This window comes from Dromaius novaehollandiae, chromosome 4 (genome assembly GCF_036370855.1).
Source record: "Dromaius novaehollandiae isolate bDroNov1 chromosome 4, bDroNov1.hap1, whole genome shotgun sequence".
In the NCBI taxonomy this organism is placed as follows: domain Eukaryota; kingdom Metazoa; phylum Chordata; class Aves; order Casuariiformes; family Dromaiidae; genus Dromaius; species Dromaius novaehollandiae.
This window is the reverse complement of record NC_088101.1, coordinates 43,533,774-43,559,321: the sequence shown is the minus strand read 5'-3', so window position 1 is coordinate 43,559,321 and position 25,548 is coordinate 43,533,774. Positions and strand designations below refer to the sequence as shown.

At 34.6% G+C, this 25,548-nt stretch overlaps 1 protein-coding gene across 7 annotated transcripts in view; it reads left to right on the top strand.

Annotated features, from left to right (window-relative positions):
• FSTL5 (follistatin like 5) overlaps positions 1–23,820 on the top strand; it is a 323,974-nt gene extending 300,154 nt beyond the window's left edge. For all 7 annotated transcript variants that reach the window (XM_026120175.2, XM_026120174.2, XM_026120176.2 and 4 more), the window contains one exon: positions 21,395–23,820. In XM_026120175.2, the coding sequence (XP_025975960.2) occupies positions 21,395–22,097 (703 nt within the window). In that variant the 3' untranslated portion in view covers positions 22,098–23,820. The remainder of the gene's footprint in view (positions 1–21,394) is intronic.
• Positions 23,821–25,548: the final 1,728 nt, after the last annotated feature.

Here is a 25,548-nt window from a genome sequence, read left to right as displayed (position 1 = left end):
ACAATTAACTGCAATACCTATTTCCATTTTCCTTTTAAAAAGCAGCATGCATCAGTACATGCAAATACATTACACAATGCAGCATGTGCAAAAATGCAGTCAGCTATAGAAAGAAACTAACCCCTGTTATGGCACACAGTTTGTTGTATCCAACATTCAGAAGTTAACTTACCTTATCTTAGTTCTGCCTTAATTACTCATTGATATTTCAAATAAATCAAATGATAAGGATTCAGTTATTAGCTATGAGGTGATCTTAAAATTATTTTAAGATAAACTATTTCCTCTGTATGTTTGCTGATAGCTTCCAGAGCACAGCTATTTAAAAAGTCAGTCATAACAACTGTTAAAAACCTCTTATTTTCTATTTTTTTTACAGAAGTATGAGAATTAATTTTAGCCTAGGCATTAAGCTTTTGAGCTACATAAAATACCAAAATGATATAATGGATAACGTTTTTGAATTTTTTTATAGGATTCTGTGCATTTTGTTCTTGAAAGATCAAAGGTAATATTGAATGCATTTTTTGAGCCTCAGAGTTATATAAAAATTATGCTTTCACAATCTTCTTAGAAAAAAAGTAAAAACATAATAGCATAGAGGAGGATTTTGCTTTCTTTTAGATTTTTCTCTACAGATTTTCAATAGTATATGAAGCAAAACAAACTGAGGGGTTTTGTTTTTGTTTTGTAATACTGAAGATTTGTTCCCAAACTTGGTGTTTCATTTCTATTTTTGAGCATTTAGGATAAGTTTTGTTCATGATGTTTCAGCTTTTCTATCTGTGTTAGAAAATTATCTTCTATTTTTAGTAAAGTTGTGATGTTTGTGTAATCATATGAATCAACGGTTTTAAGAAAATTTCCAAACACAATCAGACTCTCTAATCCTGCGCGGGTAGACTGTTTTGTCTATGTTCCTTCCGTGGTTCCCAAACATGCAACATTTTCTCTGCAGAATTACCCATACCTGTAGCTTGCCAAAAAACCAAAAATCTTTAATATCTACAAATTAACATGAGGATCATGACTTTTTCTCATGGTGATAGAAATGTCTTCTCTAATATTTCTGTGTGTCACAATTCCATCATGTGTTTTTAAATGCAATAAAAGTATATTTTGCTTTGTGCTAATATTTTCCTAATTTGGGTCACTAATAAAAAGAGGAAAAAGAACTGTGGTAAAGTTTAGTATTAGTCCTTTTGAATATTTTCTTATACCCTCAGATATCAGAGTATGTGAGCTTCATTTTTAAAATGAAGAACAAGATCTTTTGAGACTGTTTTGACATACATAATTTATCACCTTTGCAGTCTTTATCTCTACCTCATTATTCATTTTCTACTGGTGCTGACTACTTCTTTTGATGTATACAAATTCTGCTCTGCATTCCACATGACATCTGTCCACCCTGGTGTTACCATGTTTTCTGGAGTGCCGGATCTTCTTAATCCTATCCTTCCTTGTACTGACATTCAGGACTATCTTTAGGAATGTCCTTTGTTTGCTCTGTCAGTGTAGCTAGCCCTTTGCTTGACTTTCATTTTCTTAAAAGTGAAGTGAAAAGATTTTTATTAAATTGCTGGCTCTCCCTAAAATATAAAAGACAGAAAAACATATTTGCTGCCAACACTATAAAGACTTTTTTTGCTGAGAAATAGTTCATGATGTAGTACAAATAGGGCTTTTGTGTTTTTTTTACATATTCCTAGATTTTAAAAATCTAGAAATTAAAATGCTTTTCTTTATTCTGAAATGTGTTGGATTATTTTCCTACAAACATTGTAATCATTGCAATATTGCTTTGCAATAATGAAAAAGTGTGTTGCATGTACTTCTGATGTAGGAACTCTACCAAAAAAATCTCAGACAATTCATAAACTCCTGGATTACTAGTACCCTGAAAAGTAAAGGTTTGTCCCTATCTTGTGTAAATGTAGTCTAAATATCAACCAAAAAAAAGTCCTAGCCTACCTGGGACATGTTAACTCATCTCTTCTAGCAAGGCCTAAAGAATGACTGACGGAGCCACCATAGTATCTGGCCAGCTAGGGGAAAGGTTCCCCAGCTGTTTTTTACACATGGCTCATTTGAGGATATTCTTCAACATGAATTTAGAATAGCACTCCATTTCCCTCCTCTGGATTGCTAGCGAGATGGGCCTTAAATATTCTGCTGGTACAATCTTTATCTGAAATGGTTAAAAAAAAAGAGAAGACAATAATATAATTTTAAAAAGACTTAAGGCAGTATCCTATTTTGCTAACAGTATGAGAATCTAATCAAGAAATTTTAAACCTTACCTTGAAAGTACTTACATGAATTATCCAGCAGAGTTGCAGAAGACAGTTCACATAAAGTCTCTCCCGCAAGTAAGTGTTTGAAAGATTGTCTTACCTGGGATTTCTCTGCCAGAGTGAACGCTATCATAATAAGATTGAGGATTTTGTTAATGTGCTTGTGATGGTGTTCACTTTGGCTTAACCACATTAAATTTGCAGCTCGTATTTCTTAGTCTAGAGGTAATCTTGTTAAATATGATGTGGAATAAACTCAGAAGCTGTACTTCTGTTATTATGCATTATTAAAAGCATACAAATGCTCAATAATTGTTTAGTTTATAACATTCATTCCTATCTCTGTCCCTTGTTGTCTAAGAATGGAATTTTCTTATTCAAATTCCAGCTCTCAGCACAAAATTTAATTTGAAGATACCAATTATCCTGAGATCGGAGTGGTCAGGGTTCCTACAAGCCCTTGCAGAAATGACATTTCTTCCCTCCTGTCTTGCATGGCAATCTTGAAGTTCCCAAGATCCTCATTTTTCCAAATAATGATCAGTATGTACCCTCTGAACAATGAGAAAATGACTAAAAAGGTCAATTACCTAGCTTCAAGTGCCATTCTTTGAGACTGGATTCTGAAGAAACATTTGAGAAGAAAGACCGGCACAAAGAGGAAGCCATTCAACACCTGTGGCCATTCAGCTCCCGTCAGAGATCTCTGGACAACTGCGAGAGTTACTAATACTTGCAGTAAAGATCTCTGATGAAGAGAGTGTTTAATTTGTTCTAACTCTCACTGAAGGAGATGAAAAAGCCTTCTCATGAATTACGGGATGTTTTGCCAGGGCACACAAATAGGCTGCCAGCCATAGGTAGGAAAGTGTGTTGTTCAGGTGAATTCAGCCTCTTCCAAACCTGTTCAACATTTTACAGAGTAAGAGAATATGTTTCATTACGCGTTTAGGAGTCAGGCAGCAGTAGCTTTTCCACTATCAAATGCATGTAAACAATGTAGAAGAGAAAGTGGCGGGCTTCCGCTCACTAGTATAAGTCTCTAGATCTCATTCCTAGAAAAAAATGAATCTCTCTATTCTGAATTGTTCATTTTTGTTGTAAAGGAAAGAGTCTATTCATACTTTCATTCATTCATGTCCTATCTTACAGATAGCACAGATGGTTTGCTGCAAATGTAAAGTGATACTAAATGTGTATAGTCCATATATGAAACATCCAAACAGGCAGATGACTGCTGCTCCCCAAAAAGCTCAGGAATATCAGATAGTCTTTTTAATGTATTTGACCATCACGCAATCATTTTCTTTGATTATGGAGGCTCAGCCTTCTAACTTAATCCTCTTTACTCTTCATTTTCTGATTGAGAACGGAAATAGAGATAACATGTTCACTTCTATGTGCTAGATAAAAAAAAAAATAATAGCTAAAAGGAATAACGATTTTCAGTGCCTCTGGAACAAACCTGTGAATATCAGTCTCAGAAATCGTGGCATTCTCTCAGTAAAGATCACTTCCCTGTCATTCAGATCTCTCAGGTAATGTCCTGCAGTTGTTGTTATCCTGAAGCATAACAGGTTTTTTGTGGCATTTTTTTTCCTAACCTTTGCTGTATACCCCTCCATTCCTCTCCTGTTTCAGTACATCTTAGGGTCTAATCAGGGATTTTATTCTTACTATGAGAAACAGCTCCTGTAGATCTAAAAATGTTGGTTTCATAGATCTTGCAGTGCAATATTAAGTTCCTTTCTGAATTAATACATGAAGACCTTTATTTCTTTGTAACAATATTATCAAGTAAACATGTGATACTTAGGCAACTTCGGATGGATAAGACTTCTCCTTGTGTATATTTTCATCCTAAAAAGGTATCCTTTAATCCACACCCATGGTCAAAAATAAAAATAGTATTGATTTTCGTTTAAAGTAAGTTATCTCTTTATATTAACTTCCCCTTTCCTTACAAATGATTTATAAATTGCAGAGATTTCCTGTTGTGTAGACAATTTTTTCTTCTCATTGGAAAAGTACAAATGCAGTATTTAATGTACAAGTCTGTGAGAACTAGAAACCTGAAGTTTTCTCAAATCCAAAACTTCCTCCCAAGCAAGAGTAAGCTGAGTATAACAAAACACTCAGTACTGGTAGAAAATGAAACCTGTCATCAAATTCCATTTTTCATCAGAACTGACCTTTTCATTCATTTAATAGAACAGGTAGCGATGTTAGTGTTTTAAACTGAAATTACTAGTTTTTCATCAGTTCATTGAACTAAATTGACCTCTCAACCTTGTGCTCTGAGGTTTTCAATTTTCCTTTTTGACTGAGTTATTTTCCCATTTCTATTTCTTAGGACTACTATGGTAAGATTTCCCAGGTGCATTATCACAGTAGCACATCACTGCTGCAAATATTATTTGTGTCTTTTTAGGAGCAGGTTTTTTTAATGTTTCAGTTGCTATAAGTAAATAGTAAAATTAGTGAAGAGCACAAAAACCTTGTACATAGGTGTTTATTTATGTGTGCACACACACAAACACATTTACATTTATAAAAATAGAGTATTATCAAGAAGTGCCCCAAGACCTAAACATGTCCTCAGATAGGAAGATGCTTTGTGTTTAACACTGCTGTATACAGCTACTAGGGGAGGAGAAAAAACCTGTCTCCCACTGCAAAACAAAAATACGAGGCAGGAGTTCCTTACAGTCTTAAAGAACAACAGGAAGGAAAATTAGGGAAACCTACTTCAAAGATTAGAGACTCTAAGAGTACCCCCAAGAAAAACAATTTTTGTGCTGATGAGCAATAGCCACTGGGCAAAATCCACTTAGCCTTTTGTTATCAACAGACAACCATTTTTGAACTGCAGTATTTAAAGAAAGGTCTTTTCTCTGCAAACTGCCAGAAATGAACTATTCCAGGCAACAATCATTTTGTAAGTCCTGAGGGGAAGACTGATATGCCCTAGCAAAGCTGACTGTTTTTTTGACATCAGAAACAGTTCCAAAATAAAGAGTGTTTGTTATCCAGAAATAAATATTTTATTTATAGAATCCTATAATATACTAAAGTATTTGTAATAGAAAATGCCACTTTAAAAGGTTTTGTTTATTTTAAAGTTACTTAGGTGAGGAAAAATAACTGTGTCATGTTTTAAATAGTATGAATGCAATGCCTCAATGAAGTAAAATAAATCAATGTAAACAGTCTTCCTTAGAATGATCCATGTACGGATATAAAGTGAAGAATAATTTCAACAAAGTAAATACTGGTTGCAATATGTTAAGTTCTTAGAAAATCCAGAGTTAGGGGAGAAAGTGCATCTTTGTTTTGTTTTGTTGGTGACAAAAGCTAAAAGGACCGCTGAAGGCAAAGCTAAGGAATACAGTTAAGGAAACTGTTCTTAGACCAACTTCCCTTTTTCCCCCTCCATAATTGTTAGTATTTCCTTCTTCTAGGCTACTGTATGGTGTGTAAGACATTTCTATTTCACAATTTTGTATAAATGATAATACTTTCCCATGTTGCCAGATTAGAAGCTTTTTATAGAATCAGAGCCTTCCCCAATCCTGCAAAAGAACATTCCTGGTTAGTTAATGGCATTTACTTGGAGTCCCAGAAAAGTTGCGGTCAGAAGATTTGATAAACATTGTAGTGATAGGGCTTTATCCTCCTGAGTTGATCTTTTGCATAAATTTTGAAATATAGGCACTAGTATATAGAATTTTGGGGGTTTTAGACACGAATGTCATTCACTCAGGATGAAGTTGATAATAATGATAAATTATTGATATTATTTTCCTGAATTAAGTTGTAGAGGTTAAAAGACTTCTCTTTTATACAGCAATACTTCTGTTTGCTTCTTGTACAGATAAACTTGAGTCTAACTCATCCAGTTCTTTTCTTTTTCTTGTACTTGTTTTCTGTTCTGAGAATATGGTTCTCCTTAAGTGTCTAATCTCACCTCAGATCCCTCTCCACAAAATGCCTACTGACTTCATGAGGGTAGTCTGTGGGAGCAGGGTCAGAAATAAATGTGGAAAAAGGACTTCAGTTTGTACATCTTCTTCAGCATTTTCTATTCTGTCCATCTTCCTGAGCTCAACCACAAATAAATACAGCTTTATTTCAAGATATACACAAGATATACAGAAATATGACACTTGTATTCATTTAAGATAAAAATGAAATTTATCTTCGTTTCTAGCAAAATTTTTTGTAGACTTTAATTTTGTTGCTGTCACTTTTTAACCAGCATTAAGATAGTCTGTCTTTTATAATGAGTGCAGTTGCACTAGTAAATAATAGATAAGGTTTATCTAAAGTAAAAAATATATATATCCTGGAAACTAGGTTGTGAATTTATTGCTTGTTGGCAGCTCCACACTCTCTTCTTGCTTGGCTATTCTTTGTGCAAAGTAGCTGCAAGCTACCTTTCTCTGTCTGAAGGGTAGAAAAAATACAATGCACAACAATGTTTTGACGATGCAGCGCCAGTATCCACATAACATTGGAACGTTATGTGGAATATCCAGTCCATCATTAATTCATACTTCACTTGACTAGAACTTCCCCTTAAAGTAAGATTGCAGCTTCGCTATAGCTACAGGCTTCAGTATAATCCCTCACTCTGATTAACTAGTAGGGACGCAGTATTATCATAAGAAGAACTGAAACTGTTCAGATGCAGCAAATGAACACAAAGTTTGTTCAGACAGAGCTGCCTGAAGTCTGCACTGGGTTTCAGTTCTTGTTCATGATTTTTTTCTCTTGTGACCTTTGCTTTAGCATGGTTTGTACATCCTTGTACAAATCTCACAGTATTATAAAAGCAATAAATAAAGGTAAGATAAGGTGGGCCTACCTGCAGTATAGTTAATTCAAATAATACTGCCTTAGTAGGCTAGAATTTCTTCCTGGGTTATCCATGCAGCACCCTTATTCTAGAACCCAAAAAACTGGGTACTGTAGCCGTCTCAATATCTGAACAGTGGAAAAATATGCTTCTTGCACATATTGGTATTAAATAGCAGTTAGCAAAGTCTGCTTTTTAGTTGAAGCCAGGCAGTTGATATGAAATATGGATCTTGTATGTAGAATTGTGGACACACAGTGAATGTGATTATCAAATCTGCCTGAGCTGAATGCCAAATTCCTGGCGTACTGTTTTGCTTACATAGCATTCATAGTTCCTGTCTGCACATACAGAAATCCTTTTTCAATTTATCTTTTAAAAACAGTACAGTTCCTAAAATCTTAAAATTGTAGATATAATCACATCCATACACATTACTACTCACATCCATACAAAAATCAGGCATTTGTAACAAAGGTACACTACTTCTCTAATGCTCTTACTCTTTCGATATATACCTACACATATATACATATATACATTTAAAATCCTAAATTATTAAAGTATACTGAAATTGTGCTGTAGGATAACATAGGATTCACTGAGGAAAAAATCAATGTTTAACGTAGGCTTTAATCTTTCTTGAATAATATTTGTGATAATTTGTAGATAGACTATCCAAACAAGAGTCATTAAAAGACACGTGATGGAATTCCATTTTGACCTTTTACAATCGACTATGGTGTTAGTGCTAACAGACTATGTCAAATGCTTTGATAGCAACATGAAGATTTAGTTCACTCAGATACAGTAATAAACAGTTACCTGTGGAAAATTCATTGATAAACTTCACGTGCCATGTAATGCCCCAAGAAGATAAAATACTATGCTAAAAATGAAAGGCAGATTCTGAAGAGGGATTTTTTTCCGTCTTTTTGATAACTCCCTAACCTTGAGAAATTTCTAAACAGATCATTATGGTTGGAAAAAATACCCTTTTCCTGAAATCAAAGTGAAATGATAGTTTTCTGTTGAAGTTACCTTTCAAGAGTTATGAAAACCATCTGCAAAGATCCTTGACGATTCTGAGAGGCACATCCTCTGTAGCATATGGCTGTATCAGCTGCCTTCAGGGAAAGCTGGGCAATATATAACCTCCTTGTCTTAACAACCATGTATTTTGGTTTGAAAACAAATGTTTGGTTTGAAAACAATGTCAACCGTTTCCAGGTATAGAAGTGCTGCAGCAAAGTTTTGATAAAACGAATATTAGCTCGTGGTCCTGTTGAAGTTTGACAAGAATTACCCCATCTTCTGGCACGGGGAATAAGTCTGTCATTAAGCCTTTGCCCAATACTAGAAGATAGGAAATTTTTTACCTACATACTACTGGGAGAGCTAGAACTGATGTGGATGGGGAGTTGTATACAAAATAGTAGTGTCTTGTAGCCGGTCAACCTTCTGTAGAGCTGGATGAGTCACTAAGGTTTCAGTTAAGTTTCTACTTTTCAGGTTCATGTACTGCTACCAACACATAAAAAGTTCTGCCAAGGAGGTCTCTACAAAACATATTGCAATTAATTCGAAATTTTGTCTCTTGTATATTGCAGAACAAAAGTGCAAAAAATAGAGCTATGCACATTTTAAATGTTGTATCACTTTCAAAGCATTTTTGGTATAGATATAAGAACAGTGAGAAATTTAAAAGGAAAAAGGAGTTCTTGTTCATTCCTCATAAACAAAATATTCCTATTGTGCTGTGCAACAGCAAAGGCTATTAAGTCTGAATGGCCTTGATAAAGAACTCAAGAGGAATTTTTTTAGAGAACCAACATTCCTTTGCCAAAAAGATAATGAATTAGTTTTATACAATAACAGGGAGTTGGATCTGTTTTGAAAGTAGCTCACCACTGTAAAGGACAATGATGAATCTCTTTTTAAATAAATGTTTCGGGAAGCAGAGGGGAGCTAGCTATATAAATTCTGCTGTGGCCACATACTTTGCTCTCACACATTTTCTCATAAGTGAAAGTTAGCTGCTTTACACCAAGTAAGGTTACGTATTACAAGACCGTTTGTTTTTACCCTTTGTACTTGTCTCAAACCATGGAAGTTTAAGATGATGGAAATTTTGTAAAAAATGATGCACGGATTGGATGTGATAATAGAGAGGGAAAAATAAGACTTGCAAAATGGTGGTGTTGACATAATGTGGATGAATAACAAGAACATCCATTAAGCTTTCCAAAATTAATAATTTTTAAAATCTGCATTTAACATTCATGCTTCAGGGCAAAAGTAACTTCTCAATGAGGAATGACAGCAAAAATTTCTCCTTGTGATCAAGTCATTCCAAAACTGCTTATTGAAACATCTCCTATACTTTCTTTTGAGATATTTGATACTGTCTCATGAAAGAGATAGCAATAGTTTTGGTAAAACATTAATATGACTTGCCATGTGGATTCCTATGTTTGTCAGAGGGCTTGGCCATGAAAGATTTCAAGTTACCAGTTTTGCAGTAGCTAAGAACATAGGGATATAGAATGGTGGAAATTTTCATAACTATTATAGGAAAAAGCATGATAGAGTTAATGGCTTTACTATTCACTGGTTTGCCTACATAATGTTTTACAATTCTATATATCTAGGACCAAAATCCCATAATTTTAAATACATTCTAGCAATTGAATGACAAGACTTATCTCTGTTCTGGCTATAGCATTGTAACAGATGGACCCATTGGTACTTCACTGTACAGTTCTCTACTAAATACAAATGTAACTATTATTTAAGAATGGATATATTTCACATCAATTTTCATATGTAGTTCAGCTGGTAAGCTATTTCTCTGATATTTTATGTCGCATAATGCTCAAGTCTTTCCTTTAAATCAAACCGCAAGAAATAATTGAAGGACATCTAAATAAATAAATAAAGGAAAATACAGTAATTGGACATTTCTGATCTTGAATGTATATTTTTATACAATAGAAGAAGTTATAGCATATTGTTAACATGGTCGTTAGAATTATTCTACTTTTATACATACGTGTGGGTTTTTTCATTAAAATTAAGAAGATAAGCCACTCATCTATATGGGCTGCATTTCATTTTTGAAAAATGTATTTTGCAGCTAACACTTTTTAGGGTATTCTTCCTGTATCTCTTACGTGATTTTGGGCAAGTTGTTTAATTTATCTGCCTCAATTTCCCTTAGTCTGGATACTGTGAGGCCCATTATTTTTCATAGAAAGTTTCATACAGAAAGTGCTAATGGAGTTGCAAAGTCTTATTATTCATATTTCTACTTTTTAACCCTTACTCACAAAATATAATTGGTCTAAATTCTTGAAAATCTGGAATTAAAATCTTTTTTCCTCATTCACAGAGTAGTTGTAGAAAGAAATAATCCCAGATTTCACTGTTCTGACATATACTCCACTTGGGGTGATATGCCCAAAGGTTACAGCTTCCCGCCTGCATTAACTGTAAAATAAATGATTGGAAATGTGAGGTTTTACTCTCATGTCTTGCAGGCTTGAGTTGCATGAGTTCCCAATATGCACTCTGACAAATGCCTTATAGGCTGTCTGATATTTTGCATGATTTTATTGCACAGAAGAGACATGAAGGTTGAGATTCTCATAAATATTAATCGAGATTAATGAACAGTGGGAGGCCTGTGCATATCAATCTATATGAGAGGAAGCTTTGCATTAAATACACCACCATCTCTCTATAAATCATTTGGGTAAAGTGAAGGTACTCTGATGTATCACTTGTTGTTCTCCAATAGCCTAGTCATAAAAAACAGGCTAACAGCACATAGGCGACAGGAATAATTTCATGGCGTGATTATGAGGGGCTGTATTTTTTTAATCCTTCTAAAAAAACCAAATGCTTTTGAAAAGGTATCAGGTTGTGATGGGCTGTGGGGACTGAGTTCAGCTATTCACAAAATAGAATGAAACCTAAGGTGGTAGTACACACTTATTTACACAGCTTTAATAAAATTCCTTTACTTTGATTTGGGGCAAAAAAGATTAGGATAGTCAAAGCTCAGCCCATTCATTTGCTGACTGGTCTACTGAGGCCATAGACTAACCTGTGTACTCCAAAGCTTCCCTTAACCTTAGTGACTTGCAATAATGTTTTTTGACACATCTGCAAAGTACAGTTTTTTTACAGCTGCTCTTGCCTCCTCAAAAAGAGAGAGGGCAACCTTGTTACAGTTAACAATCTGACAACAGCAAACAGAGGAGGTTCTTAATATTAGTCAGAATATTGATTCTGACAGATTCTGCTAGTGGTCAAAAGGTAGCAATTACATGATTGATCAGTTGGCTAAAATTTACTTGAAACTGATCTATGCTATATGTCAGCAGGCAACCTTTCTGAAGCCAACTGCATGACCTGTCACTGTTCTCCACCCTATCCACTGTAATCTTCTACATTTAGATCCATAAACCTCAAAGGAATGACCATCCCAGATGTAGAACCTCTTTCTTCCCAAGTGAAAGTATAGCTATAATGGTTGTATAGTCGTAATGCTATACCAGCAATCCTCAATTCCTGAGTGTGGAAACCAATGTGTTGTAGAGTATGGGGGACAATTATTTTGAAGATATTTCTGTGTGTATAAACGATCATTAGTTGTAAAAGTTAATGGAAACTCACATATGAAATTCATAATGAATGAAGACCAGAAATAGTGTAAGTTTAATTTATTAAAAAAAAAACCTTTTTTTCTCTACAGTGGATATAAATGTGGCATCTAAACCTAGAACTGCAGAAGCACAGATTCCTCTGCATGCTACTTTCTTTTATTTTTTGTCTATGAGCTAAGATATTGTGTCAAATCATGTTTAATTTCATGAAATTGGAAACCCTTAGCCTCTTCTGAAAATCTCAGCACCAAATGCCTGACTAGTATGAGGTTAAAATCTCCCACACTGTACTTGTGTGCATACCTATGGGCCCTTGAAGGAAAATCTTTAATCAAGAATAAGACTTTTGTGGAAGCTGCAGCTTCCTTGTCATTGAAGCACTTGAGGGGATCAGAATAGCCAGGACACCATGACTGTCAGGGAGAGTTACTCAGTAAATCCTCATGATAACTCTGGAGCATGGACTACTGTCTACTACCATTTCTTCTTATGAGAAGTTCCAGTGTGTGAAGTTACCATCCTTCCCCTCCTTAGGGAATTATGTATTCTTTCCTATCATTATTATTACATGACTGTACACTTAAGGGACTGCAAAACAAGATCAGCATTTTATGCACCTGAGTGTATGTACACAGTATACCTAAATATGAAAAGAAGTCAGAATCATGAGCATTGTTTTGCAGGTTTGTAACCAAAGACACTGTATGAGTTGCTCAAGTATGCCTTAGGAGAGAAGATAGATCTAGAAAGTGAAGCAACTATCCATATATTTCAGTGCCTTAACATAAAAAACAACTTCCTTTTCCTTTAGCAAGTGATTCAGAGCAAAAGCATGATGTAGTGGTCTGAGTCTGTTCTGTCTGGAGAGGCTTTTATGCCTTTATGAGCATACACAGAAGAATGGCAAACTGGCAGTATTAGTGTGTCTAAATCTGGACACTATGAATATCAGTCCATTAAGCCATTTTATCAGCTAAACAAAGATTTTTAACAGATTTAATTGTTAAAACTGTTGGCATGTCAATTTTGTTAAATAGATGCAATTTTGCTTGTATGAGCAAGGTCAAAGAGTTAGTGTTTCATATATTCATAGATTAGAAGAGACCACGAGACCCTCTTGTCTATATGTACCATAGATTTTGTACATTTCAAGTAGTCATCCACAGACTCTGATAGAGTCTGATATTTCTAAATCTACATCATGATTTGTGTTTAGTCAGGCCTTTCAAAAAAGTATGCAGTCTTTACCTGGAGACTCCTACTAAAGAAGGTTCATCACCTCTATAGTATGTTGCAATGGTTTGTCATCACCATTGTTAGAAAAATGCCAACTTTAATTTCAATTTATCTGGCTTTAGGCTGAAATCATTATTATACTTTCTCTATGAGATTAAAGACACCATTAGTAAACAGTATGTTCCCTCCATTAATGTATATAGATGTTGTAAATATGTCACCTCTCAGTTGTATTTTTCATAAGCTAAATAGATTGGACTCTCTCTCAGGCTCTTGCTTAAAGGCATTAGCTCCATCCTTCAAATAGTTTTTAGATGTTTTTCCTTCCCCTATTTTTTTTTTAATATTCCTTTTTATAATGGCAGCAATAAAACAATATGAAGCACTCTACTTTCAATCTCACCAACACAGAGCACAAAGAAGAGGCTGCTGCCTTACTCTTACTCACTTACCTCTGTATGTTACTGTAGGGATTGTATAAGGGGTTTTTTGATCTTTTTTTTTTGCTCATTAGACTCAGATGTCATATTGAGCTGCTTGCCTGCATTGTTCCTTAAATCCCATCATAGTCACTACTTCTGAGGATATTGTTCTATATGCATGTCCTGCGTTCCCAATTTCCAGTTGCATGACTTTGCACTTGGCTACATTAGAACACATTTTGCTTAAACAAGCCTAGCTTTACAAGTTCTGTACAGTTTTCCTGCTGTTATTTACAACTGCGGTATTCCTTCTGTGAAGCATCAAGTTTGGTACCAAGCAGAAGGAAAACTGCCTGGTAAAATGATTCTGTATTGACAGCTACTTTTTATTTCAGACAAACATTTCTTCCCTCATTTCCCACTTTTTATTTCAAGAAGGGTACAACTTCCTGACACGCAGTTACCTTCAGCAGGTTCCTAATAGAGAAATTAAATTAAGTTTGTCTGACAAAGTCTACTTTTCCATAAACCTATGTTGACTGTGTTAATTATGTTCACGTTTATCCTTAGTTGGTTCTCATAACAACTATTTTATTATTTCCCTGCAATATATGTCAAGGTAATCAGCTTAAAGTTACCTGGGGTACCTGGCTTGATCTTTTGAATAGTTCAATAATCCTCTTCCAGATTTCCCAAATTTTCTTGCTTTTCTGAGATTTATTGAAATATTAAGAGCTTTCAAAATTCTCAGGAGCAAATTATCTGACTTTATGAATATGTATTTGTAAGAAAACTGTTTATCATCTTCCTCGGTTCTGTTGGAACATTTCCTCATGTTTAAGTAAGAAAAGCATAATATTTCATTCCTTGTTGTCATTTGCTATACCAGACATGAAATCTTTAGCTTTTCTTATGAATTATCCTCATTTCTCCTTTTCCTTTCTGTTTCTTCCCTCCAGAACTTCCCTTACTTTTTCTGTGCTTAAGCCTCTGCCTGTCAATACCTCATGACTCATATATTAAGGATCAGCCACACACACCTTACAGACATATGAACAAACAGACCTCTCATTCGATTTGTTCAGCTTTTTGAAACCTCAGCCACACAGCTTTGAAACAAGCAAACAAACAAATATATCAGACACACAACTTGCCAAGTCCTTTTACAACCAGGAAAACTGACAGCTTTGAACTCTTTTTTCCCCACTTCTTCATCTGTATTATTGGGCTTTTCGGTATTTATTTCTGTCCAGCTATACTGAATCTTACCCAGGAAAGTTATGGCCAATGTGACGGGCTAAGTTAAAGAATTATATGAACAATATTACTAATAAAATCCTATTAGTAATAATTATTTACTTTTGTCAGGCATTCTTCTAGCTTTTGGGGAGAACAGTTTCTTCATCTACTTCATGAAGATTTGCCAGCTTCCCACTTTGAATCTTCTCTTCTTCCCTTGCCCATTCCCTATCCAGCTCCAAAGTTCAGTCTAATTTTAATACTCACAAATATTATTTTGGTAAAGCGATTTTCTGTATTCTTATTTAAAAGGATCTATTTTAGTTACCTTGTTCCCCTCTGTCTCTTTTAGGACCTTAATGGCAATGGTGTGGGTAGCCTGTAGCACGATCAGTTAGAAGCCATGTTGGATGTTAGATAACATCTAACTGTATTTTCTGTAACTATATTTTCACCCTAATTCTGCCTGTGGATCATAATATAGCTGTAGGCAAGTCATTCAGCTTTTTGCTTTAGTTGCTATAATATCTGTAAGGTGCTTTGAGATCAGTGAGTAAAGCTTGCTGCTTAAGTTCAGTGTATTATTATTCTGCTACTGTAGCTGTTCTTCTAGTGTACTCATCTCCAAAAATATTATCTTGTATGCTAAAATCTTGTGTTACATCTGTGTCCAATTTTTTTTCAAGTTTAAACTTAAAAAAACAAAAGGCAAAGGAATTTTTACCGTGTTAACATTACAAGAAAGTAGAAGTATATTTTTCCTGTATTACATGAATTGCTATTAAAAGAAATAAAGAGAGGGTGTATCTCACAAAGCTATGTTTTCAAACTTCAGAAATAAGTAGGACATAATTAATGGCGTGGGCAGTGGTAAATGATTTTAAGGCCACAAAGCTGAGAAGATAAAAGAGCACAAAACTGAGCAATCTCAGTAAAAGAAATTGTATTAAACTGTCACTTTCACATTTTAAAAATAGGATAGATAGTAGATGGATATTCAGCCACAGCTGATTATCAGAATTTATATGATTAGCTGTTGCAGCAGCAGGAAATTATAAAATCAAGTATCTTAATAGTTTCAGAGCAAGGGACAATGGATCTCCTAAGTGCAAATACAGTAGCAGGATAAGGGTCTTAGTCTTGAAGCCAGGTCCATCAGTTTTCAAGCACAGACCTGTAAACTCTATTAGCGAAGCTGAAATGACCTTTAAATTTGGAGACCCAAGGTACCGTAAGTTTTTTACCTTTCTCTTTCGAACTGGGAACTAAGTGGTACAAAGAGGTGGATTAAGTTGCGCAAAAAACTAGAATGCTTTGGAAAATTCTTGCTGAAATATTTGAGAAATGGTGTGACCAGAAAACACTTTAAAAAGTGTTTGCTGGTTAGTTCTAGAATAAGAATGTGATTAACCCTGAAGATCTGGAGTGCTTTGCAACTAAAGCTGTAGACAGGCATCCTCTTCTGAATCTACTTGTGCCAGTGGAAGAGGATATAACTATGTTCTGCTCCTACTCCTAAACCATTTTAATCAAACCAACTGGGTTAATAAACAGACCCTATTATTTAAATGAATCCAGGCTAACTGGATTCATTTTAATGGCATGCATGAGGGAGTGCTTCTACAAACCTCTGAGCTGGTAGACCTGAGGGGATTCCTCTGGCACAAGAGTAGAAATGAGAAGTTGGAGGATGCAGCAGTGGGAGCAGCCTCCTCTGTGGGCAGAGCTATTTGTGGAGTGTCACCTTCAGCTGATGTAACGCTTGGAGAAGTTACGTGAGACCTTATCTTTAGTTTTACTTTAGGAAATGTGTTCACTGCTTTGGTAATCAAGGGTTTTAGGCTACCAAAGTTAGCACAAGCTGAGTGTACCTGAGGTTCAGAAACATGTTAATCTTGGAACGGTATTAGAAGCAATGATTAATAACTTGTTATATACCCCCCTTTAAATTGACCATTTCACATCAATTGACCATTAACACTGCTAAATCAAGCACTCATAAATAGGGTAGATTTGTCTGAATCAAACTGATTTAAATCATTCATTTTAATCATGATTGAAATCAGCAAGTAAAAAAGGCTGATTTAGATAATTGATACTAATTTTGTTCTTCATTTGTTCCTTATATATTTCAAAAAGAAAACATCATTTTCACTGGCTGGAATAATATTCAAAATAAATTGATTTGCAACAAGGACTAAGATTTCTTCTTTTTTTCTAGTCAAGATGATATGTTATAACTACAATTGTTTAAGGGTTTGTGCTGTTTAAAATACATTTATTTAGATTTTAAGACTGGTTAAAAATTCATTACTTCAAATTTTTTTACTTATGGTTTGTGTCAATTCAGCTAGAAACTAGAATGCATCTCAAACATACGGTGGAATTTTAAAGCATTTTCTTTAGCTAAACCTACCACGAAATGTTCTGGACACAGATATACAGTAAAATCTTTCAAATCTATTTTAAATGTAAAACAACTGGTTTATAACAGAAAACAATTTTTAACATATATAAATAAACATAATTTAAACACATTTATTTTAAGGATAAATATTTTAAAAATCATACTAAATAGGAGTAGACCGAAGTGAAATATCTCTCTCTTTTTTTCTTCTTCTTCTTTTTTTTTTTTTTTTTTTTTTTTTTGGAAAACAAGCATGTTTATCTATTTACCCCAAAAGTCAGGAAATTTTAATGTATTCCTAATATTCACAAATTTGTGTTATGAATTCCTATTCCCAGAGTTACATATATTAATTCCCTTTTAAAACAAATTTCTCTATGCCTGGAGAAACTAATGGAGCCTAATGTACTTTTTGTTCCCTGTATCATGCTAAACCACAATAATCACATCTTCCACGTATCCAGTTTCTTCCTCTAAAAATACTCTCACTCTCTTGCATGTACCAACCATCATCTTACAAAGCAGTACATCCATTTTTTTCTCCATGTTCCATGTCTATCTTTTCTGACCTGCCATCTGGGCATGTAATTGTATGCGATAAAACTAAGTCATAGGATGAGTTCTTGCTGAGTTCCCCACATTTCCATCTGCAGGAACACTGTTCTCCATGTAGCCACCAATCTACATCACATGAAAACTCAGATTACAACTTCTATTGCTCTTCCAGTTGTGGCCAATGAACTCCAAAGTAGTAACTCTGGATGAGAGATGAAGAAAGAGCAGTTGGCATGTAATTACGTGAACCTGATTACATTAGAAATAAGGCTAAAGACTGATAATACATCATAAACTGGAATGATCAAGAAGTTAGGCTGAGTAAACGTTGTGAGTAGCAACATTCTGTATTAGTTTTTGTTGCTCTAACATCTTCTGACTTTTCAGTGCTTTATTTAGCAATCTAGAGTTCCATTTTGATTCACATTTTATATTAATAACCACACCAACAGTGAAGTGAATGTCTGGCCCTCAGTCAATACTCATCTAGAAGAAGGTCCTTTTAAGATGCCTCGGGTTTGATGTTATTGTTTTCAAGGAATAGAGATTAAGTTACAGGTACGCGCAAGTTGGCATTCAGAATGTTTTAAATGCTTGTTGGACAGTTCACTGATTATTGCCTTACATTAGAGGCCATTGTGTGAAAGACAATTGATCTAAGCTAATTTTATTGTCCTTTTCTAACCACCATTTATTTATGTAACACATTAGTTATTTAACACTAAGTATGCTATAAAGATCTGAAATCAGAATTTTGCCTGATAGTTAACATCTTCTATTAAATGATGATTCTGTACATAATATGGCACAAGTTTTTCTCATGATCAAAAAATACATACTGCATATGGGTGTTTCATGATGGAGGGCCCTGCAGTTTGAATACAGTCTGAGAAAGAACTGTGGATGTTTTCTGAGTGATAATAAAAGGGGGAAAATGGTTTTGTCACGATGAGCTCTAGTGAAAACTGTCAGTTTAAGACAATGAAGTGGCTGTATGAGTTTCTGTATAGGTAGCTTACTCTTGCAGAATCATCTGAGTTACATCTGGTGGTAGAGAGGGACTTTAATGATCTGGATATCTGTTGTAAAAGGCCTATTAGAAAGGTTCTACACTGATAACTTTTTTGATACAGAAGCTAGGAAAGGCAACTGGATGGGAAGCTCTTTTGGTTGCTGATCAGTTGGAAAAGATTGATTGAGAATGCAGAAGTTGACGGCAACTTGTGTACTGATGATACTGAAATTACATGCCCTTAGGGCAGGAGAAAGAATAGAGTAAAATCAATTCATTTCAAGAAAGCAGAATTCACTTTATTTCAGAGAATTGCTATGCAAGATAGTATGGGTAGCAACACATAAAAGAGGAATTCTGTGAAACTACTGATTTCTTCATGAAGTAGTGTGAAAGGCTAAAGAGCAAACTATCTTAGTAATAATAAAATGTAACTATAGTAAAAGGCCAAACTAAGTTAACCTAAAAATCAGGTAGAAGTACAAAGGTGAAATCTAGGTCTAGTTACTAAAAAGAAATACAAAACAATTAATATAACATCCAGGGACAAAATCAGAAATACTAGGACAGAATAAAATACAAATTTCAAGGAACATAAACAGTAAGACTAACAAGAAACCCTTCAAAAATCTGCATTAAGTCCATTAGCGAGAGCAGGAAAACCCAAGAAAGAGCTGAGTGGCTGGCCAACAGAGAGGAAAGCTAATAAGAGCTAATACTGTGAAGGGTAAATTTTTAATGTCTCTCTTGTCTCAGTGTTTACTAACCATTGCAATGAGACTACTAGCTCAGCTAATATTTGTAATAGATCAGTAAGTGCTTGAGTTAAAGTGAGGAAAGAATAGATGAGAAAATACTTAGACGTTACCCAAGATATAAGACCTGGTTCAGTTCTTCATGCAGATTTTACAAAGCTCATTGAAGCAATCTTTGAATTCTTACCAATTATCTTAAGAATTCAGGGGAGAGAAGTAAGATTGCAGAAGGCTGTCAACATAACGATTTCTTTCAATTATGGAAAAACATGGAAATTACATTCAGTCTGCCTTAAGCATAATAATGGAACCAAGAATCAATGTCTTTATGTCTGCCCAACGAGATTAAGAAATGGATAATATTAAATGGCCAACATAGCTAAAAATCAAATTCTGCCTAGCAATCCCAGTTTGGTTCAGAACAACAAACCTTGCGAACAGAGGTAGAAGTAATTGTCATCTTATCTTATCTTATCTTATCTCATAAAGCCTCACACACCATTTTCCTAGGCAAGGCAATGTAATTGAGATTATATTGTGTACAACTGGCTGAATAGGCAAAGACGCAAGTGATCTCATAATCAGTTCAATTCATAATCAATTCATAATCATGAGCAGCCTGATCCACACCAGCCCTTCTTTGAGTGGGAGCTGGACCACATGGCATCTAGAAGTTCCTCCCAACTGAATTTATGCTACAATTCCATGAGTTTATGATACTAGATTTGCAGTTATCTAACTGAAGCAGGAGGCCAGGATTTCAGAAGATCATGCTAAAATTAAAAATGATCTTCAAAATTGTACCAATAGTCTGAAATAAACCAGATATAATCAGTCAAAAGTACAAAACACTGTCAGAGGAACTGACTGAATAATCTCCTGAAATTTTTTCACCTGTTTCTTTTGTGGTTCCATGATTAGTAAATACATTGGAGGTACAAAGTATGGTGTAAAAATTTTGTGATATTTTCAATAACTCAGTTGTTCAAACATTCTGACTCTTCTACTGCTTTATGTGAGCAGGCTCAGAAAGGTATTTTTAAATAATGTATCAGCAGGAAACTTAATTCCCAAGATCAAACATTCAGGGGAAAATGTTATGTTATGAAATCTGACAAAGAAAAACAGCTGTTTGGGAAAAGTGCTTAGAATGCTACTTAGACAAAACTAATATACTCTGCTATAACTCCAGAATATTTAGAGTGGTGGGTTTTGCATATACACAATGAAGTGATTGTACAATCAGAACTTATGTATACATTAACATTAGAGAATAGTGATATATTTCATACTAAAAATGTAAATATCAAGTTCTAGGATTTTAAGGTTTAACTATATTATTTATATTCAATGAGAATTCCTTGATATATGGAAATGAATAAAGGGTCATTTAAAAGTGTAAAAAATATGAGGTTTGGATAGTTGGAAGGCATAAATCTAAATCCTTTTATGATATTCATTTCTGCTGAATTAAAATGAGGAAGATTTGGATAATTATCTGAATAGCAATGAGCATTGGATTAATTTGATATACCCAAGAAAGTCTAAGAACTAAATGAAGTGAATTAAAACATGTGAGATGTGCTATCTATTGATATTTAATCTTTTTCTCCCTCCTGTTTTTTACAAAAGTTATAACAGAATAGATATACTCAGAGTAATGTTTACCTTTTCTTCTATGTCAGTAGGAAAAAAACCACTTTTCCAGTTAATCACCTATATAGTTTAGACCTTTTGTTTCACGCATTCTAAATTACAATTGCAAGAACACTAAAAATTATATATTATTACTGTTTAATATCTGAAACATCTGAAGCTGAGATATATAGGAATGCACTGCTGCACGTATTAACCTGCTTATTTGCTTATGTTGTGTTTGCTCATTTGTACATAATGCAAACACTGGCTCTGACTTCGTTTGATTTTTGTACTTTTACTTTTAGGTTTGGATTTATTCTTCATAAGGATGAACCTGTGCTCCAGAAAATTGATCTCGAAACTATGTCGTACATCAAGACAATTAATTTAAAGGATTATAATTGCATTCCTCAGTCACTGGCTTATACACATCTTGGAGGATATTTTTTCATCTGCTGTAAGCCTGATACCACTGGGGCTGTTCTACCACAGCTTATACTGGATAGCGTTACTGATTCTGTGATTGGATACAATGGTGACGTAACTGGCACGCCGCACATCTCTCCAGATGGACACTACCTTGTCAGCGTTGATGATGCAAAAGGTCTTATGAGGATCCAGTCCATTACAATGAGAGGAGAAATACAGGATGCATTTGACATTCATACTAATTTGCACATATCTGACGTAGCTTTCCAGCCATCATTCACTGAAGCCCATCAATACAACGTCTATTGTAGCTCCAGTACGCAGACTGATGTTCTCTTCATAGAGCTCTCCTCTGGCAAGGTTAAGATGGTGAAGAGTCTCAAGGAGCCTGTCAAGGCAGACGAATGGCCTTGGAACAGTAAGAACCGTCTTATAAAAGACAGTGGCCTTTTTGGTCAATATCTCATGACCCCTTCCAAGGAATCTCTGTTTATCCTGGATGGACGGCTCAATAAGTTAAATTGTGAAATCACTGAAGTTGAGAGAGGCAACACAGTCGTTTGGGTTGGGGAAGCATAAGGATCTATGTTAGATATTTACTGAATTAATAGTTTTACAGTACATTGCACTTAACATTACATCATTCTTAAAATTTACACAAATTTCATTTTAAATGTTAGACCCTTCTATACCTCTTATTTCTTGGACTTGAACATAATTTGAATCAACTTTGACATAAAAATTACTAAAGAAATGGTTATTTGATAATGATACTCTTTATTAACTATCAGCTGAGATTGTATTAGTTGACTGGGATTACCAAATGTTGAAATTCATGATAAGTATCATACATTATTTTAAAGGAAGTAGGAAAAAAAACATAAAGCTTCAGGGAATTTAATAGGACCCTTTGCATTTGTAAAATGAAGGCTTAAATATTATTCAAATATTGGTTTGATTTGCTTCAGACACAAAAATAAGAGATGTCGTGCAACTTTTGACTCCTTAAACTGAAATGTTCTGTACTGTTCTGTCCAGTCCACTGTTTAATCTTTTTGTGCCTTGAAGCGAAAGTCTCACAAGAAAGGTAAAGCATAGAAATTGTATAATCTATTCCCATTGTGGCTACAGGATTGGTTGTCATTGGAGAGAAACTTTTCGTATCAAATTTATAGTCTCAACTTGTTGAACATACAAAAAGAAAAAAAGGAGAAATTGTATTTGCAGTGCACTGTTTTCTGATCACTGCAATTTGAGGAGTTTGTTTTTTATGGTGTATTTTAGTTCAGATACAGTCAGCTGCTTGCAGAAACTTAACCTTTTTTTAGAAAAAAAATAGGTGTTAGGATTTCAGCTATCACAGGGTTTCATTAACAAGGCGTTTGAGTTCTACTAAAGAGAAACATTGCACTTATCTGTTCAGAGTAAACCACATTCTGAAAACCTGACATTATGAAGCTTCACTTATACAGGCAAGAAAACTGTTATTTAAAAATAAAAGAATGCATTTTAAGAAACTGGAAACCGAGAGAACTGAAGTCTGCAACCGGTGGATAACATTTTTGCTTATGCATTTTACCATTGACCCGTACTTGTTAAGTCATTTGGTTAACTCAACAGATTTTCTATTCCAGGCATCCAATTGGATTAGTGCAAAAAAACAACAAAAACTTTGTATTTTTTATAGTTTGTTAGCTTAGTATTCTGACTTTAACAATGCTTACGCATCTAAATGGGAATAATAGGATTCTCAGAATAACAATAACCAGTAGAACCAGAAATCCAGCAGTAAAACAACTATCCAGACCTAGAGCAATGACTTAAAAGTTTGGGGTTTTTTTTATTTTTTATTATTTTTTTCTTAAATAATGCTTATAAGCTCTTAAACTGACCATTTACTAAAGGCAATCAGAAAGAAATATCTTTTTTTAAACAAAATTTTACTCCAGTTTAGATTGTGTAAAATTGCTTAGAAATCTGGAATTTTCTAGCATTGTAATCTCGTGTGTATTTAGCATCCTGCCCTGTGTGATACGGTAGATCTCTTTAGCTTGAGCAGACTTCCTGGTAGGTAGATTTAACTAAAATAAAAGTCTGCTTACATTTCTAACCGCTGCATCTGTTTTCCTTTTTAACAATTTTTCTCCATTGTGAACAAACAAGAACCATGTAAACGGTCTGTTACTCAGTTATTTACAGTAGTCTGTCTCCTGCATTTTTCTTCTGTAACTTACACCATGTGGATGTTCTGTATGTAGATAATGCTTGACAAAAGGAGAATAAACCCCATAAGTTTTAAACACTCCTGACTTTGGTGAATACTCCAATGTAGCCATGTTCAAGTGGCATGTAACACTGGTTTTATTTGAAAACAAGGTAAAAGGAAGTTTATCTGTCTTTTATTACATATGCATATGATAAATAATACACTGGGGGGGGGGGAAACTTCTGGAAGAGCTTAACTAACTGGGAAACTTTCCTTTGGCTGCTACACAGAAAAGCTCATCTATTAATCAATTAGGAACAGAGTAATTAGAGTATAGACAGACGTCTATTCGCATGTCTAGCATCTGGAGCCAAAACCCTCTAGTCTAGAAACTGTATAAGCATGTAAGCCAAAACCAATAACCATGACATTCCTGCAGCACAATTAAACTCCTTATCCAGCCTGCTCAGTGTAACTGGGATATATACTTACTTTGCCTTCTCCTTGCCTAATTATTAACAGGAAAAGAATGAGATATTATGACAATAGTGAGATTCCCATGACAATCAAAGCTCTTCTGAATCACGCATGATCCCTTAAGTATCTTTTCTCTATCAAAGTCAATCGTCAGTTTCGGCAGTGGCCTTTTCCTGAATATTAACAGCATTTGGCAACTGGAGAAGTTTTAAAATATAAATTAAATATATTACTCTTTTTATGTAACAGGAGACAGAAATCTCTACTAATGTAACTTAACAAAGCTTGATTACATCATTAATATTACAATAATTTGTATAGCAGAGTATTTGTCCCAAGCACTTTAAAATTCTTCTTTGAAACCTGTTTCTTTAATCTCACTCTAGGAATATCTTGGACTCAAGAGCTAAAGCAAATTTGGTAATGGACTATTGCCAATTCTTTGTTTTTTGTTTAACTATTCCAGTGTAATAGCTCAAAATCCACAGTTTGCTTCTTTCTCATTGTTATGGATTTGAAATAGGTTTCTAGTGTCCAGGAGTAGTTCTGATCCCACTGAAACTGTCTTCATTTGTCCAAAATTTTCCTGAACACAAACCAGGAGGCAACACTAGCTGGCTTCAGATCCCATCTTTTCTGATTGCTACAGAGATTCAGATTGTTGCAGAGGTAACAAATGCCCCCTCTTAATTTGTTGTAAATACCTATATTTTATTTCAAGCCTGTTATAAACCTTTGAGATTTAGGATCTGCTTACAGAAATAGACTAAAGTATTTTTTTTTCCTGTAATCGTAACGGAAGAAGTCAAATGTACGTGACAACTGAATTCCATTAAAGCTGCTGAAAGATCACACTATGTTCCTGTACACTAATGAATTTGAGAGAAGCACATCTAAAGGATGTGAGGACAAGATGGAGTGTTTTTCACCAGGGATTGCAAAGATGAAGCTTCCTTTGCTAATATATTCAAAAAACCAGTGCTTTATGAGCCACAGAAAAAGGGCTATCAGGCTATTTTTAAATTTTCCAAAGGAAAGTAAAAATGCCACCAAAGAAAATGATGTTATTTTTCCCTTCAGTTCAGGAGTGCCTGATGGTATCTTCTAAACTGCTCTTCTGTATTAATAATCAGCTAAAATATGTGCTTCTCTACTGTGTTCATCAAACAATAGGTGTGAGGCAGCGAACAGAGACTATTTTTGAAAGTTCCTCTGTTACAAACCAGTGGAGATGGTTATTTCAAAATGTGATCTTGCATTTTTCACTTTCTGCATGGTGTCCAGAGTATCACCATCTGCCTTCATTTACATACTTTGAGACTTCTCCGTTTATGTGTCAAATTGTGT